Source organism: Myxocyprinus asiaticus, chromosome 1, assembly GCF_019703515.2.
Source record: "Myxocyprinus asiaticus isolate MX2 ecotype Aquarium Trade chromosome 1, UBuf_Myxa_2, whole genome shotgun sequence".
Lineage (NCBI taxonomy): Eukaryota > Metazoa > Chordata > Actinopteri > Cypriniformes > Catostomidae > Myxocyprinus > Myxocyprinus asiaticus.
Window position 1 is genome coordinate 38,834,955 of NC_059344.1, and position 16,904 is coordinate 38,851,858.

Below are 16,904 nucleotides of genomic sequence, written 5' to 3' on the forward strand. Positions count from 1 at the left end.
TAAATATTTAAATATACTGTTGGCAACAGTCATACAATAATGCCTGTGGCAGAGATTTTAGGTTTTATTTGATTTTTAACACTTTTTGTAGCTTTATTTGCATTTCACCATGAGGTGACAGTTATCCGGTATGACATTGTGTGACTATAATGTCTAATAATTCTTAAACTTTGTAAAACCCTCATTACATGTTCATATCATTTGATAAACAGAGATTAATAGATTCAATAAATGTGTTTTTTATAAACATTTTCCTTATTTTTACCCCATAAAGGTTTTTGGACATCAAAATTGCACGTCACGTCATTGGTCCTTTATATATATATATATATATATATATATATATATAAAATAAATGAACTTTTCCACGACATTCTAATTTATTGAGATGCACCTGTATATATATATATATATATAGTGCCTCCCTCGCTGTCTCTAAGTTGGCTTAATATATAGCGTGCTTTTAGCGACATCTGGTGAATATTAACTGTCAGTTGTAGATTGCTGGATATTGACTTCATGTATTAATGCAGCTCACATCAATAAAAACTGTCATCTAATTCGTGTTAATGGTTTTAAAAAGAATAGTTTATAAATTAGATATTAACGGTTAAAAAAAAGAGACCACGACTCAATGCATTATTCAAAGCTTCGTGCATCGGCCTTACAGCAGGTGGCGTTATCACATGAGGAAGAGAAGGAGGAGGAGAAAAACTTTACGTCTGACGTCATGACGCTTCTTTGAGTTTGAGCGGGGAAAGACGGAAACGGACGGACCGACGCGATCTGAGGATCTTCTGTTTGTAAACAAACGTGACAGGTTTGTGCTGAAAATGAATACCAAAAAAGTCCTATTCGTTTCATATAATTTATGAATTAAATGGCCGTTAAAAGCTTTAGGTTTGATTAGTTTTTATCGACCGTTGGTTGCATGCGTGTTTGACTTCTAGTTGCGGTTTTCTGAAAAGAAAATCGCAGTAATAACATTGCCTCACTTTGTGTATTGACAATCATATAAACAAAAGCTAAAAAGTTACTGATTTAAGTATTGACTTGTATCGCTGTTCTGCCTGGTAGGACTCTCAGAAAAAAAAATGTCGAAACGAAAGCAGTTTCTGGACTCTGTCCATCACGAGCACATTCCGGATTTTCTGAACTTCATTAGGTTACATGTAAGTCATCTTGTCTGCTTTTCCAGAGTCAATTTCTCACCTGTTCACTTTGAAGTCCCTTAACGTCTCTGGTAATGTTATTTAATTGAATTTATTCTTAAAGGGATAATTCACCCAAAAATGAAGATTTTCACCAGTTACTCACCCTCATGCCATCCCAGATGTGTATGACCTTCTTTCTTCAGCAGAACACAAATTAAGATTTTTAGAAGAATATTTCAGCCCTGTAGGGCCATACAATGCAAGTGGATGGTGACCAAAACTTTGAAGCTCCAAAAATCACATAAAGGCAGCATACATCTATATCTATACAACTCCATGGTTTAATCCTTTTTTGGGGGGGGTTCACCCAATTCGGAATGCCCAATTCCCAATGCACTTTTAAGTTCTCAGGAGGACAAATCCCAGCTGCCTCTGTGTCTGAGATCGCCAACCCGCGCATCTTATCACGTGGCTTATTGAGCGCGTTGCCACGGAGACATAGTTGCATGGCTTCACGCCATCCACCACGGCATCCATGCTCAACTCACCACGCGCCCCACCGAGAACGAACCACATTATAGCGACCACGAGGAGGTTACCCCATGTGATTCTACCCTACCTAGCAACCGGGCCAATTTAGTTGCTTAGGAGACCTGGCTGGAGTCACTCAGCACGCCCTGGGATTCGAACTAGCAAACTCCAGGGGTGGTAGCCAGCTTCTTTTACCACTTAGTGGTTTAATACTTGTCTTCGGAAGCAATTTTATCAGCTTTGAGTGAGAACAGACCAAACTCTTTTTTCACTATAAATCTCCTCGGCGAATATGATTTCAAGCTCAGTTAAAATAACTAGTGCCATCTTGCGCTCTGCGCATGCGGTCAAACACTAGGAAGTGTAATCAAGCTTCAAATCATGATCGCCAAGGAGACTGCTTATGCCAAGATGTAGAAAGTCATACACATCTGGGATGGTATGAGGGTGAGTAAATTATGAGTGAATTTTCATTTTTGGGTGAACTATCCCTTTACTGAAAACAATAGAACTTGCCAAATCTGACATCCATGAAGACTTTGTAATTGTAAATTATATAATTGCCACTTTAAATTGTACATGTACATTATATATAAAATGCATAGAGTTTATTTTTTAATTGTAATGTGAACAAAAAAAATATATATTCTGTAGGGTCTATGTATTAAAGGAATATTATTGAGAAACAACTGTACAATGATAGTCTTACTCATTCAGGTTATTTTGCTGACTGGTAATGATTTTCAGAAGGATGGAACTGATCCGTTTGACCTGGCGGAGGTTTTGCCAGAGCTTCAGAAGAGTCAGAGGCAGGAGCTGTGGGAGCGGCTGCTGAAATTACTGCAGCACACCCTCACTGCTTACCCTCCAGAGCGCTGGATCACTGGAGTGGAGGAGGATGCTGGGGACATGGAGGTTGAGATTTCAGAAGAACAGGTGAGATGTGGGACAAAGATGATAAGCATGCGGCAAGCATAACAAGTAGTTTACTCTTCTCTTTCACTTTCAGATACAGACCATGGTAGTAATAGAGGGAGTCACCATTGTCTCAACAGTGTCTGTAGACGTTTTGCAGGAAAATGACACTTATACCTCTCTTCTTGACTGTGCCCAGGTGCTAAACTGTAAGTACTTGTAACTCTTTGTACAAGAATCATGAAAAGGGGTATCGCATTGACCTTTCCCTTGTTTCCTTGGTATAGATTACAACAGAATGCTTTACTTAATATTTTATAATTATATAAAAAATATATGCTCCCATGCTTTTTTTTTTTCAGGTTTAGAGAGTGCTTTGCCACTGTCACAAACACCCCTTCAGCAGGCTATTCATTGGCTATTTGAATGCTGGTGGAGGCGGGGTCTTAAAGGGAAGGAGGAACTTGGTTGGACTGCTTTCCTTGTCTGTTTGGAGAACACTGTTACACTTGAGAAACCGGTACTAGAACCACTTGCATCTCACATATCATAAACAGGCATGTAATATTGCGTGAGATACTCAAAAATATAATATTCTCAGGATACATTGTAAATAAACAGTTTATGCAATGTGGCCGTGTTCCCAGGTCGGTGAACTCAGAAGGCTGTGTACTCTGTGTGAAGTGCTCCTTAGTGTGGACTTTACTTCTGAAAGGGGTCAGCAGGTCATTGATCCTTTGCTCCAGTGCTTCTTCAGGGTCTCTCACATCAAACAAGAAGAGGTGTGTAAATGTGTCTGTGTGAGCATTATACTGACAGAGATATATAGCTGTATATGACTATGTTTATCGCTCCTTTTTAGGGGAAACGGTTTCTTGCCTTCCTTTTCTCCTGGAATGAAAACTTCATTCGGATGATTCATGAAACCATTAAGAATCAGCTGCAGTTCTTCCCAAAGTATTTCACACACTCATGACCTCTTATTTTATAATGCTTAAAAATCTGAAATTTAACTGTGTAAAGTGAACTGTGCTTTTAATAGTGAGTAACGTACAGAGTATGTTTTTGCATGGCACTACACCAGTAGTAATTAGGTGATCACTCAAAGAGGACAATCTTCTTAAACACAAAACTTGTACTTATTAAAACAAGCCAAGCAAGGTTGTTGACACTCATGCTGTATTATTGGCATCTGCACTTTTTGAGTAGGCTGTTTTGTTTGACCTGCTATTCCTTTTGATATTTGCAGTCAAATTTTTTTTCCTTTTCTGCTATAACCACAGAACTCTGTGTGTTCATGTGGCTGAAATTTACTTCAGAGCATGGAGGAAGGCATCAGGCCCTTTCCTGGAGGAAATTGAATCCACCTGCATCCAAGACTTAATGCAACACGCTCTGTTGCTGCACAGAAACTCGCCTGTTCATGGTAAAGTCAGACAGGTCAGAAAGCCTGTTTAAATTAGACTGCAATAAAGTGGACTATTAAACTCAAGTTGTTAACTTTGTTAAATATCGATGAAGTCTGCTCCTGTAGGCTTGCTTATGTTCTCGGGACATTGCTAAATTTGAACTGGTCAAGTTTTATGGACCCATTCAGTGCTTACTGCAAAGACTTCACAGATGGAACAGATAAATTAGTGTTATGAATTCTGTCTTGTCATAGCATTAAAGGTGCTGTGATATTGGCAATTCTACAAACTTTTGCCACCCTCTCTCCAAAATGCCACCCTCCAAATTGGCTAAAAAAAACATGTCCCCTCTGTCAGATTTTTTATTTATTTATTTTTTCTTTTCACAAAGCCAAGGACTGTTATTGAGATAGATGTGATATCTCAGGACACCTATTAAACACTAGTATAATAGTAGTGGGGACATTTTGTGTATTATCCTGTTTATATATAGCACCTTTTATAAGCTGAATCCAAGTATGCTATAATTGGAAGATTGTTCCTTTCTCTGTCTGTAGATCCTTACTTATTTCCACAAGCAGAAGTTTCGAGAGGGAGTCGATGAGATGCTGCACAGACTTTACAAGCCAATTCTGTGGAAAGCACTGAAGGTAGATCATAAATCAGCTGACAATGGGTTGTTTTAGTATGCTAAATCTTTAAATGTGATGTTCTTTGAGTTACAGTAAAGTCTAAATAATACCTTAATAAATAATGCCTTTAAATGCTAAATAAAAGTATATGCCTCTCTTTCTACTACCTTTTTTGTTAAATCTTAAAATGGCCAATTACTAGTTTTTATTTTATGTTGTCATTCTAAATGTCATTTTTAAAATAATTTCCTTGTTTATTTGGGCATGTTTACTACTACTTTAAACAGGCCACTAATGCTGAGGTTCGAGCCAATAGCACACTGCTCTTTACCGAGGCTTTCCCCATCCATGACCCCAGCATGAGCAGTGAGATGGTGGACCAGGCTGTTCAGAAACAACTGGATTTGCTGTTTGTACGTCTGCAGCTGATCCCATTTACTCATTGTCTGACAGGCTATTTCATATGATATTGATGTTCAACAAAAACAAGAGATGTTTTTAATGTCTTCCTTTCAATTTTAAGAACTCAGTACTAGCCTTTACTAGCATCAAATTGACCCCCTGTGTCTTTATAGGCTCTTCTTGATGATCCTCAACCCCTCGTGCGCTCCTCTGCAGTGCTGGGTGTGTGTTCTGTCCTGGGCCGTTGTTGGGAGGTCATCCCCTCCACAGTTATCACAAACTTATTGGAGAAGCTCATCCTGCAGCTGGCTAATGACACAAGCTCTCCAGATGTCCGTTGCTCTGTCTTCATGGTAAACCCCCTGAAGTGACTGTCTTTCAGTCACTTGAGAAAAGTGGTGAACAGAGAAAGTTGGGGAACGATTGCTCAGCATCTTTCCAGTTTTGCAGTGGATTGCAATTTAAAGCTATTTACAGCTTGAGAAAGGACACTGTCTATCGAGCAGTAATTTCAGTATGATTTAGTCATTTCAAATTAAAAGGCTTTTTACAAGGAATGGAATGGATTGGAATGTGACCAATCATTAATTTATAAATCAAAGTTTAGCAATGCTTCCAAAGTCATTTTTAACTTGAAAGGTTAAACATAAAATTAAAATTATATGTTCACAATTAAATCTGTTGCGGTCATAATGTTTAGGAACAAAATTATAGTTTGACTTTGAGCTATTTTAGAAACTAAGTTTACTGTAGTATCTGACTTCCTGTGTAATGAAAATAATGATCATCTTTTTCTGATGCATGACTAAGTGTTATAGTTTGCCTGTATGTTTGCTCTGCAGTGCATGTCTATAATTCTGGATAACAGTTTAAGCCATCCACTCATGGAAAAACTGTTGCCTGCACTGAAAAGTAGCCTTCATGACACCTCTGATAAGGTGCGCGTTGCTTTTGTGGGCATGCTTCTCAAGATCAAGGGTGTTCGGGCAGCCAAGGTAAAAGTTTTTGTGTGTGAGTAACTAACTTGATGTCCTTAATTGATTTGATTGAAAAGTTCATGAAAAATATTTGCATGCTAATTTATACCATTTTTCCCTCCCTTTGTCATACCACAGTTTTGGAAAGTTTGTTCCCTGGAGCACCTGTTGGCTCGTTTGGAGATGGACTCGCCTCCTGTTTGCAAGCGAATTGTCAATCTCCTCTTCAACTCATTCTTTCCAGTCAATCAGTCAGAGACTGTCTGGTGTGAGCGATGTGTCACCCTGATTCAGACAAACCCTGGAGCAGCTCGCAAGTTCTACCGCTACGCGTACCTCTACACAGCACCTGCTAATATTGGTTAGATTGCTTTAGATCACATGGGTTATGATTACAGAGTCGCCTGCACTTTCTCTGTAATACTCTGACCCATCTATACCCCTAAAATCTACTGTAAGCTCATATTAAATAGACATTCTGTTTTTCATTATGTGTTGAAATAGTAGGGTTTAGTTTTGACCTTTTGTATGATCTGAAATATCAATGTAAACTCGCTGTGCTTTATCTTTGTAGTTAAGCTGATGCTGGTGATCCGAAAGTGTTTGAATGTGTGCATTCAAAATGCAGGAGATGAATTTGCATCTAGCAATAAAGAAAACAGCACGGTGAGACTTTTTATAAAAATAGTTTTATATTCTTTACCAACTGAAGCTTCCTTTTGCCACATATCATCAGGTGGAAGCACTGCCAACATTCAGATTAAAAGTGTCTTCCATGAGACACAGCCATGGAATGATAAGGAATTTAAGGCAGCTTAGAGCATAATTCATAATGTTTAGTTTATTTTTTCAATTATCACTAGATGTTGGAGGATGTTCTCTCAGTGAAGGACAGTGCCTCCATGGCCAGCTTGCTGGAAATATTGGTCATTCTATGGAAAAGTGTTCAGAAATCTCTAAAGGCTAACCAAGAGGCCTTCAAGTATACCACTTCAAAGTTTGCTACTGTGCTTCCCCAGTATCTCAAGGTCTTTCAGGTGAAATACACATTCACACAGTGAAAGAAGAATGATTAAAAGGGCAAAGCAGCAAACTGTAATCACATATTCAGAGCTGATGCAATGTGGTTGTAACTATGTGTGTGTGGTGGTTGTTGTTGTTGTTGTTGTTGTTGTACAGGAGGAGCGGTGTAAAGTCCCTCTCATTCTTCTAGCTTCTCTGCTTCCTGCCTCTGCTGTTACAGCTCTGAGGTCAGTATTACTTTCTCCCTCAGTAACCTCTTTTACTAATACTAGGGCTGAAAAGAACCCATATATATATATACAGTGTATATATACACACACTGGCGGCCAAAAGTTTGGAATAATGTACAGATTTTGCTGTTTCTGAAGGAAATTGGTACTTTAGTTCAACAAAGTGACATTCAGCTGATCACAAAGTATAGTCGGGACTCGGGACATTACTGATGTAAAAAACAGCACCATCACTATTTGAAAAAAGTCATTTTTGATAAAATCTAGACAGGCCCCATTTCCAGCAGCCATCACTCCGACACCTTATCCTTGAGTAATCATGCTAAATTGCTAATTTGGTACTAGAAAATCACTTGCAATTATATCAAACACAGTTGAAAGCTATTTGGTTCGTTAAATGAAGCGTAACATTGTCTTTGTGTTTGTTTTTGAGTTGCCTCAGTATTCAATAGACTGGCATATCTTAAGGTCAATATTAGGCCAAGCTTTCCAAGCAATTAGAAACAGCTTTCTCTAGAAACTCATCAGTCAATCATTGTTTTGAGGAATGAAGGCTATACAATGCTTTAAATTGCCAAACAACTGAAGATTTCATACACAGGTGTACACTACAGTCTCCAAAGACAAAGGACAACTGGCTCTAACAAGGACAGAAAGAGATGTGGAAGTCCCAGATACAACTAAACAAGAGGATAAGTACATCAGAGCCTCTAGTTTGAGAAATAGATGCCTCGCATGTCCTCAGCTGACAGCTTCATTGAATTCTACCTTTGTATCTGGACAAACTGACAGCTAGAATACCAAGGATCTGCAAAGCCTTCATTGCTGCACATGGAGGATTTTCTGATGAGAACACTTTGAAGTAGTTTAACGTTATTAATGTCCTGACTATACATTGTGATCAGTTGAATGCCACTTTGGTGAATAAAAGTACCAATTTATTCCCATAAGAGCAAAATCATGATTCTAAACTTTTGGCCACCAGTGTATATACACACACCGATCAGCCACAACATTAAAACCACCTGCCTAATATTGTGTAGGCCCACCTCGTGCCACCAAAACAGCACCAACCCGCATCTCAGAATAGCATCTGAGATTATATTCTTCTCACCACAATTGTTCAGAGCGGTTATCTGAGTTATTGTAGACCTTTGAACCTGTCAGTTTGTCAGTTTGAACCTGTCTGGCCATTCTCCGTTGAGCTCTCTCATCAACAAGGCATTTCTGTCAACTGTGGTGAGAAGAATATCATCTCAGAATGCTATTCTGAGATGCGGGTTGGTGTTGTTTTGGTGGCACGAGGGGGACCTACACAATATTAGGCAGGTGGTTTTAATGTTGTGGCTGATTGGTGTATATATACACTACCAGCCAAAAGTTTTGAAACACTTGACTGTAATGTTTCTCATGATCTTAAAAATCTTTTGATCTGAAGGCATATGCTTAAATGTTTGAAATTAGTTTTGTAGACAAAAATATAATTGTGCCACCATATTAATTTATTTCATTATAAAACAAAAATTTAATAATAAAAAAAAAGTTTTTGAAATTGATGACTTGGACCAAATAATAAAGAAAAGCAGCCAATAAGTGCCCAACATAGATGGGAACTCCTTCAATACTGTTTAAAAAGCATCCCAGGGTGATACCTCAAGAAGTTGGTTGAGAAAATGTCAAGAATACATGTCTGCAAATTCTAAGCAAAGGGTGACTACTTTGAAGATGCTAAAATATACTCAGTTTTGATTTATTTTGGATTTTGTTTAGTCACAACATAATTCCCATAGTTCCATTTATGTTATTCCATAGTTTTAATGACTTTACTATTATTCTAAAACGTGAAGAAAAAAAACTATAAGAAAGAATGAGTAAGTGTTTCAAAACTTTTGACCGGTAGTGTGTGTATGTGTGTGTGTGTGTGTGTGTGTGTGTGTATATATATATATATATATATATATATATATATATATATTGCATTATATATCTCAATATTTATGTATTTGCTCTGAAATGGTTTAAAAATGTGATTCTATTTTTCCTAATAAGATAAACTATTATTTCAACCATTTCAATCTAGTTAAGAAAATCAATCAATATGCACCAATATAAAAATACGTAATCCTAAACGGCAATATTTGCCAGCGTATATACAGTATTTGTTACTAAACAAAAATGAAACGACCACAAAACTAGTCTAATCACATGCTCGTTAGGAAACTAAATGGCTAAATGAAAAGCCCATTAAAATCATCAGCATATTCAAAGTTTACATTTACATAGGCAGCAAAATCATAGCAAATGCTGTATAATTTTTGACAGGACAGTTTAATGACAAAATAGAGCATTTAAAAATGTCTTCTTTCCTGCTGAGTGTGTAACACAGTCCAAATGGTGTCTTAGCTTTTTCACCAGAACAGCAGTTTGGCTCAAAAGTGAAATACCAGTTCTCAAATCCAACTGATTCCCATTAGATCCGAAAGGCGTACTTTAATCCTGGTGGGATTGAATGTGTCTTCAAGGCTTTAGAGCGATCTGTGGGACAGTCTGTGTGTACTGCATGATTCTGTGTCCCTCTCTGCAGGAGTAAAGTGATGTCTCACTTGAGAAGTCTGAAAGCGGGCTCTGCCGTGACAGCCTACAGTCAGTCGGTGGAGTGTCTCTGTAGCTGGGGGCAGATCAGCCATATTGTGGAACAGATAGAGAACTGGCTTACAGAGGCTGCACCTGTGAGAGGGGTAAATGTTGTATACATAAGCTATGTATATAATGTAAACACTATTAGAAAAAGTACTATGAACAATTAAGTAATTTATGATTATTAAATTAATTATGTTATGGTGACACAAACAGGTAAGGGGAACAAAATATGCAAAATATAAACCCTCCAGCACCTCCCTCAGGAAAGATGGAAAAAAAAAAAAAACATTTGGCCATTACTGACATTTATTTTTGTTGATATCCGAAAAGCTGTTAGCCGATAGTTCCAAATGCTGTAATTGGCACCAGTTAATCAGCAAAAAACATAAATCATGCTTTTAGATCCTATATAACCACACTTTTCTCATCAGCAGACTGACGAAAATACAACTGGCAAAGTGCATTTTGATGGACTGGAAGAGTCAAAGCCAGATCTAGGACTGGACTTTCTGGATTATTTGCTGTTGCATCCTAAAACACGAGACTGTCTGCTCACTCTGCCACTAGATCAGATCAGACAGCTTTATAAGGCCCTCAACAAATGGAAGGTACCATAAATATGAGGTTGGATAATTTCTTGTATCATGGAGAGTTGATGCAAGAATACTCTTTTATGATTTGTTGTGATATTATACTGCCATTAGTTATGAAGTCCACAATGAAGTAATTGTAGATTTTCAAGATTCGTGCTTACTAGATAATCCTGCCCTTATTATTCCAATTGTTGGTCAAGCTTGAGGTCTGTGCCTGTATATTTTGCACAAGGAAAATTATGCGTACTGAGGTTTTCAGATAATCCGTTTCTAAATGTCTGTCTCTGTCTTAAAAGTGTAGGTAATTTGATAGAATTGTTGTCATTTTGTTTGTATGCATATTTTTGACTTGATTCAATAATGTTTAATAAATTCTGAATTTATTGCTCTTTTGTTAAATTTGCATGTATTTTTTTATCCAGTCGCTGCTGTTCTCCTCCCTGAGTGGTGGTGAGGTCAGTGTGGCAGTCACTGAGACAGCACTGAAAGCTTTTATCTTCCATGGCCGACTCAGTATCCACCTTCAACACAAAGTGAGTATTTGGCCACAAACACACTGCATGCAATCTTTGAGTTATTCACGCTCCGAACAAAGTAAACATTAACTGAATGCATGCACAGGAAGGATGTTATTAAGAAGTAAGGTGACCTGAGGTTTATGAAAAATAAACAGCAATCCAGTTAATCAACTATAGATTCTTAAATCACTGCTATAACATAAGGCAAACTGATTTCTGTAGTACAGAGCTCAGGATCACAAGCATGTCCTACAGTTTTACCTTCTGGTGGAGAACTGTTAGTGTGGTTATAATGTTTCATGATGTGGTTGTCAGATGACAATTGGCAATAAAAACCTCTCCCCTGCAAAAATTATTTTTTAGAAGCAATAGAACTGATTCCTTTTCAAATTAGAATAATATCTTAGTTTTACTGGCAGTATAATCTGAAATCAGAATTTCCAAAACTACTATGGCCAGACGCACAGTCCACCAATAACATTAAAAAGAATATTCCGGGTTCAATACAAGTTAAGCTCAATCAACACCATTTGTGGCATAATATTGATTACCACAAAAATTCATTTTGACTCGTCCCTCCTTTTCTTTAAAAAAAGCAAAAATCAGGGGGCCTGGGTTACTCAGCAAGTATTGACACTGACTACCACCCCTGGAGTCGCGAGTTCGAATCCAGGGCGTGCTGAGTGACTCCAGCCAGGTCTCCTAAGCAACCAAATTGGCCCGGTTGCTAGGGAGGGTAGAGTCACATGGGGTAACCTCCTCGTGGTCACGATTAGTGGTTCTCGCTCTCAGTGGGGTGCGTGGTAAGTTGTGCGTGGATCGTGGAGAGCAGCATGAACCTCCACATGCTGTGAGTCTCTGTGGTGTTATGCACAGCGAGCCACGTGATAAGATGCGCAGATTGACTGTCTCAGAAGCGGAGGCAACTGAGACTTGTCCTACGCCACCCGGATTGATATGAGTAACCGTGCCACCACGAGGACCTACTAAGTAGTGGGAATTGGGCATTCCAACTTGGGAGAAAAGGGGATTAAATAATAAAATAAAAGTTAAAATTTGGGTTACAGTGAGGCACTTACAATGCAAGTGAATAGGGGCCAATTTTTTAACATTAAAATACTCACTGTTTAGCCACAAGACATAAACAATATGCATGTAAACATGATTTTAGTCTGATAAAATCACATACTAACCTTTACTGTGTAAAGTTATATTCAATTTTACAACTTTGTTGCCATGACGATGTAATGTCAATAAACCCTAAAACCTTAATGACTGTAAAAATCACAATTTAAACAAATTTACAGCTCAAATATACATGTTTTAACAGTAGATTTAATAGGTTTTTATAAAATTATTAGCTTCAAATTTCTGCCTTTTAAACCCTCCAAAAATTGGCCACATACACTTCCATTGTAAGTGCCTCACTGAGTCGAAATACATTTTTGTGGTAATCAACATTATGCCACAATTCCTGTTGATTGAGCTTAACTTGTATTGAATTTGGAATATTCTTTTAAAGTGACAGCAGTGGGAATGCCCACCGGCGACATCACAGAGTAGCGACACCCAGCTACAATGATGTTTACGGAGTGAACGGGACATTAGAATGCACTAATTGCAGGTTTATTCCTCCTGGAGCAAGCATAGTTTAAGCACGTGCTCTCTCTTGTTAGATTCAACAAATGAGCCTCATACTCAGATCTTCTTTCTGATCCTTTAGTGTCCAGAGGAGCGGGAGTTCCTGAAATCCCTGGAGCACTCCATGTCCTGGGTGGAGAAGAGAATACTCCCTTTCCTGGCCAGCTCCAGCAATGAGCAGCAGTTATCTTTAAGCAAGAGAACACTTGAAGTAAGTGACATGATCAATGTAAAAGAAGGTTTTTAGAGATGTTTGTCTTTTATATTATTAAAGGAATAATTTGTCCAAAAATATAAATGATGTCATCATTTACTCACCCTGATTTTGTTCCAAACCTGTATGACTGACTTTCTTCTGTTGAACACAAAAGCAGAAGTTTGTCAGAATACCGTATTTGCATGGTTCTTTTCCATAGAGTGAAAGCATACCCTGACCATGGGCTGTCAAACTCCAAAAAGGACAAATAGCACCATAAAAGAAGTTCATATGACTCATGCACTATATACCAAAATTTATATACTAAGCCAATGCAATTGCTGTAGTATGAGGAACAGACTGAAATGAAATCATTATTCACTGATAACCTTTCCCTCTACTCAGCTCTTAAACCTTATTCACACATGTGCATATTGGGTCTGTTCCAAAACCTAGTGAGCGTCCTCCGGAGGCAGCATTTTAAGATGCGCTCATGGGTGCGCTCCCGACGCAAAGGCTGTTCCAAAAGGTCGGTATCTTAATTATGCTGCCTCTTAAGATATCTCGTTTTGGCAAAATTTTATGGTAACATCATGTGTATCCTTCCCTGGGTTGGTGATCGCAGAATGCATTGTGATGAGCTCGGTAGAAAAATAAATCCAAGATGGTGGACAAAGCAAGAGAAATTTAGATTATAAATATCCTTCTAATCCATTCAATACTGAAAAGTATCGATAAATAACAGTTTAATATGACACAAAACTGAATATTTTGCCCAAAATGTGTGTGCGCGTATTTAGGCTCATTAGAGGATTGCGTCATTTCTCTTGCGTCACCTGTATTGAAATGAGTTGAGAGTCGAGTGTCCTGTGCGCTGCATGTGAGGAGCGCTATTTGAATGATGCGTGGAGCTGCCGCCTATGTAGAGTGTTCCAAATCGTTCTCTTATGAGGCATCATTGCAGTAAGGGTGCTGCCATATAAGACAGCTGCCTATGTAGGAAGGAGACAGCGAGGCAGCTCACTAGTTCCACAAGTTTTGGAACAGACCCATTGACACTTGCCGAGTGAAGACACGCCAGTGGTTTGATGACATTGATGCCCAGCGGCAATGGCTTGTCCATGCATTGTAACCAGTCATGATGCACCCAGTTGAAATATGCAGAAGCACAAATTAGATTTCACAGGAAGATTTTCAGCAAACAATTGCTTATTTTGGTCTGTAGCTCATACAAAGCTATCACACACAAAGCACGTAAGTTGTATGGACTATTTTGGTGCCCCCCCCCACCCCATCGTAATGAAGCTTGTATAAATCACCATCCACCATAAAAATAAAACAAATGAGACATGATTTTTTGTTAATTTTATGATTTTTCCCATTGCATTAACAGACCTTTTTAACAGTGTGCAAGAATGTGCTGCAGGCTTTCTGTAGGAGACCATGATTTCAGAGACCACTTAATGCAGCATGTCGCCTCTGTACTGCAGTCTGGTGAGACTTGGGCCTTTTGTATTAGTGCTACCTAGTAATTGTATACAATTGACAGATTTAGTTTGTTTTGTATTTAGACATGATAAAATAAATGTATTTTTCCCCTGCACGTGTAGTTATACATCAATGAAATACAGTACTTGTACCAGTATTATACATTTTGTGTGTGTTCACTTAGAGAAAGGATACATGTGCATCCCTCTTGTGCTCGCTCTGCTTACTGAAGTGGCACAGGACTGCCTTTCCCAAAAGGCAGAGGATCAGGATGATCAGCTGTCCCTCACTGTCCGTATTTTGACCAACATTTTCCAGAAAGTTGTTGAGATCATGGCACATCGACTACGGAAAGACAAGGAAGAGGGTCAGGAGGTGAGGCTAGTTAAGAAGGGCCTTCCTCAAACATGTCCAGAAACATTTGTAAATAAAAGTTTATCAAATCTTTGTGCACATTTTTAAACTGAATTTAGTATGAGGTTTCTTTTCTTTTTTTTCTAACTAAATGAAATAACATTTTAGACTTCAGTTTAAAGTGCCATTTTTGTGTTTCTAGCTGTGTTGCTCTTCTGAGGAAGCTCTCCATGACTTTCTGCTGGTGACTAAATTTACAACTGAGAGGTCAGAGTTCACTACAGGAGTCTTCTCATCACTCTGTGCAGCGGTTATTATTGATATCAGCCGCACCCTGCAGAAGGTAAATAAGTAGTTATACTAAGCCGATTGGAGTAGGCATGGGAATTTTCTTTTTGCATGAAATTTTCTAAGCGTTTAGTTACTGTAAGCTGATAAAAATGCTGTGTGATTGTGGTCCTTGTGTGGCATTTTCCCCATACATTTATAATATGAAGAATAGTTCAGAGGACTCAGTGCTATTGGTTCTTTTAATTGGATTCAGTATAAGAGATATAAATATTTGTCTTACAATAATTTGACAATAAATGATCAACATAAAAACATGTTTATTGTTCTTGAGAAAATAAAAGCAAAAGGGAGAGCTATAGAAATGTTGGAAGTAATGAGCAATTTTATGTTCCTTCATACAGATCTCTCATGTGGAAGAGGTGATGACACCAGAGACATTTAATGACCTTCCACCTCTTTCAAACACAGTACTCAAAGTTATCCTGAGATCACCAGCAGTTACAAGGTAATATGTAACACCAGATAGAATCAAAAGCTTGAATATTTACAACTTCAAGTGAACTCCCCATCAATTTAAAATGATTGAATCTACGTCTATAAATGTATTCATTCTAAGCACTTCTGATAAATTTTTCAATGCATTCTAGGTTTTTTCTATCTGAATTGACCTCTATAGATTCTGAAGCCATCGATAGCATCACACAGTGGGCTGCAGTGACAAACATTCTTACCATCATCAAACAATGTGAGTGTTATTTTTCCTTGTCCTTTTTCTTTTAGTTCAACAACAGAATGCTTGATAGTATGCAAGTAAGACTGCATCTGCAATACAGGTATTTGAAGATGTGCAGTCATATTTCTTTTCACGTTGCATTATCTGTGTTTTAGTACTCAGCAAAGATGTTGTTATGGAACAGTTGTGAAATCGGACAGTCAATATAAAGTGAGATTTTTCATGTGATAAAACAATTGAGCAGTAGGACAGTTTATTTACCTTCCTGTTCTGTTCATGGCAGCTGACACATTTAATGTGGAGTTGAAGGGAACTGCTGTGTCCATACACAGACAAATACAGAGTCATTATAACATCACTGCAGAAAACCCAGAAAATATACAGAGGTAATATATTTGGCGTAATTTAGATAATGTAATGTTATTGCTGCTGGAATTTTATGTCTGGATTGGAATGTTAAGGACTGCATTGTAGAGTGAAAGCATACTTAAACAATAATTTTTGTTTTAATCACAATTGTATGTCATTTTAAATCTCACTGCTGTCATTTGGTCTTGCTAATTGATGCACAACGACAGCTGTGTGACTGTTGATGTTGATTTGTTCTCTCAATCTCAGGGCCATCTATGAATCCGCTGTCAGGATGCTGAATGATATCCTAACTCCATGCCAACAATCAAACGGTTAAACGGCCAGCTAATTCCATTTTTAGTGCTTTTATATGTTCCCATAAAATCTGTTCCCTTTTTTTTGCTTTTGACAGCTGTTTTTTCTTTTCCCTATGTTTCTCTTTATATTCACCCTGTTTACATATGAATGGCTTTGATATGCAAAACACAAGTAAACCTTTTGCAAAGAAAACTTTTGAGAGAATTCCTAAGGTTCCCTAGTATCCGTGTCCATATCCATGACCTAATTCCCTGTCCATCACTCACTGATACTCATGTTTGTGCCGTTTCAAATGTAACAGTGGATTTCTTATGTTGCTGATCGGTAATTATAGTACCAGTTTTCCCAAAGAATTTTATTTTCAATATTCTGAAAATACAATATGTCCTAATCTGATGCTTCTATGAAAAGTCTTAAGCCTTAACTTAAGCTGCTTCATTATTTCATGAATGTGTCCTGTTATAGCTTAATTTCCCTTAAATGATTACTTTATGATTTGTACCCAGTT

General features: G+C 37.9%; 1 protein-coding gene across 1 annotated transcript; it reads left to right on the forward strand.

The window, feature by feature from the left end:
• The first annotated feature begins 745 nt into the window (after positions 1 to 745).
• On the forward strand, positions 746 to 16,492 carry LOC127442818 (condensin-2 complex subunit G2-like). Its single transcript, XM_051701031.1, is given in 28 exon segments — positions 746 to 820; positions 1,078 to 1,172; positions 2,433 to 2,621; positions 2,695 to 2,809; positions 2,963 to 3,120; positions 3,248 to 3,382; positions 3,463 to 3,557; positions 3,884 to 4,040; positions 4,567 to 4,659; positions 4,929 to 5,054; positions 5,217 to 5,396; positions 5,886 to 6,038; positions 6,159 to 6,381; positions 6,595 to 6,686; positions 6,884 to 7,057; positions 7,200 to 7,270; positions 9,858 to 10,011; positions 10,345 to 10,521; positions 10,929 to 11,039; positions 12,748 to 12,876; positions 14,255 to 14,284; positions 14,286 to 14,355; positions 14,534 to 14,724; positions 14,906 to 15,046; positions 15,396 to 15,499; positions 15,642 to 15,739; positions 16,011 to 16,113; positions 16,346 to 16,492. Coding segments are annotated over 27 exon segments (3,417 nt in total). The 5' UTR covers positions 746 to 820; positions 1,078 to 1,094; the 3' UTR covers positions 16,416 to 16,492.
• Positions 16,493 to 16,904: the final 412 nt, after the last annotated feature.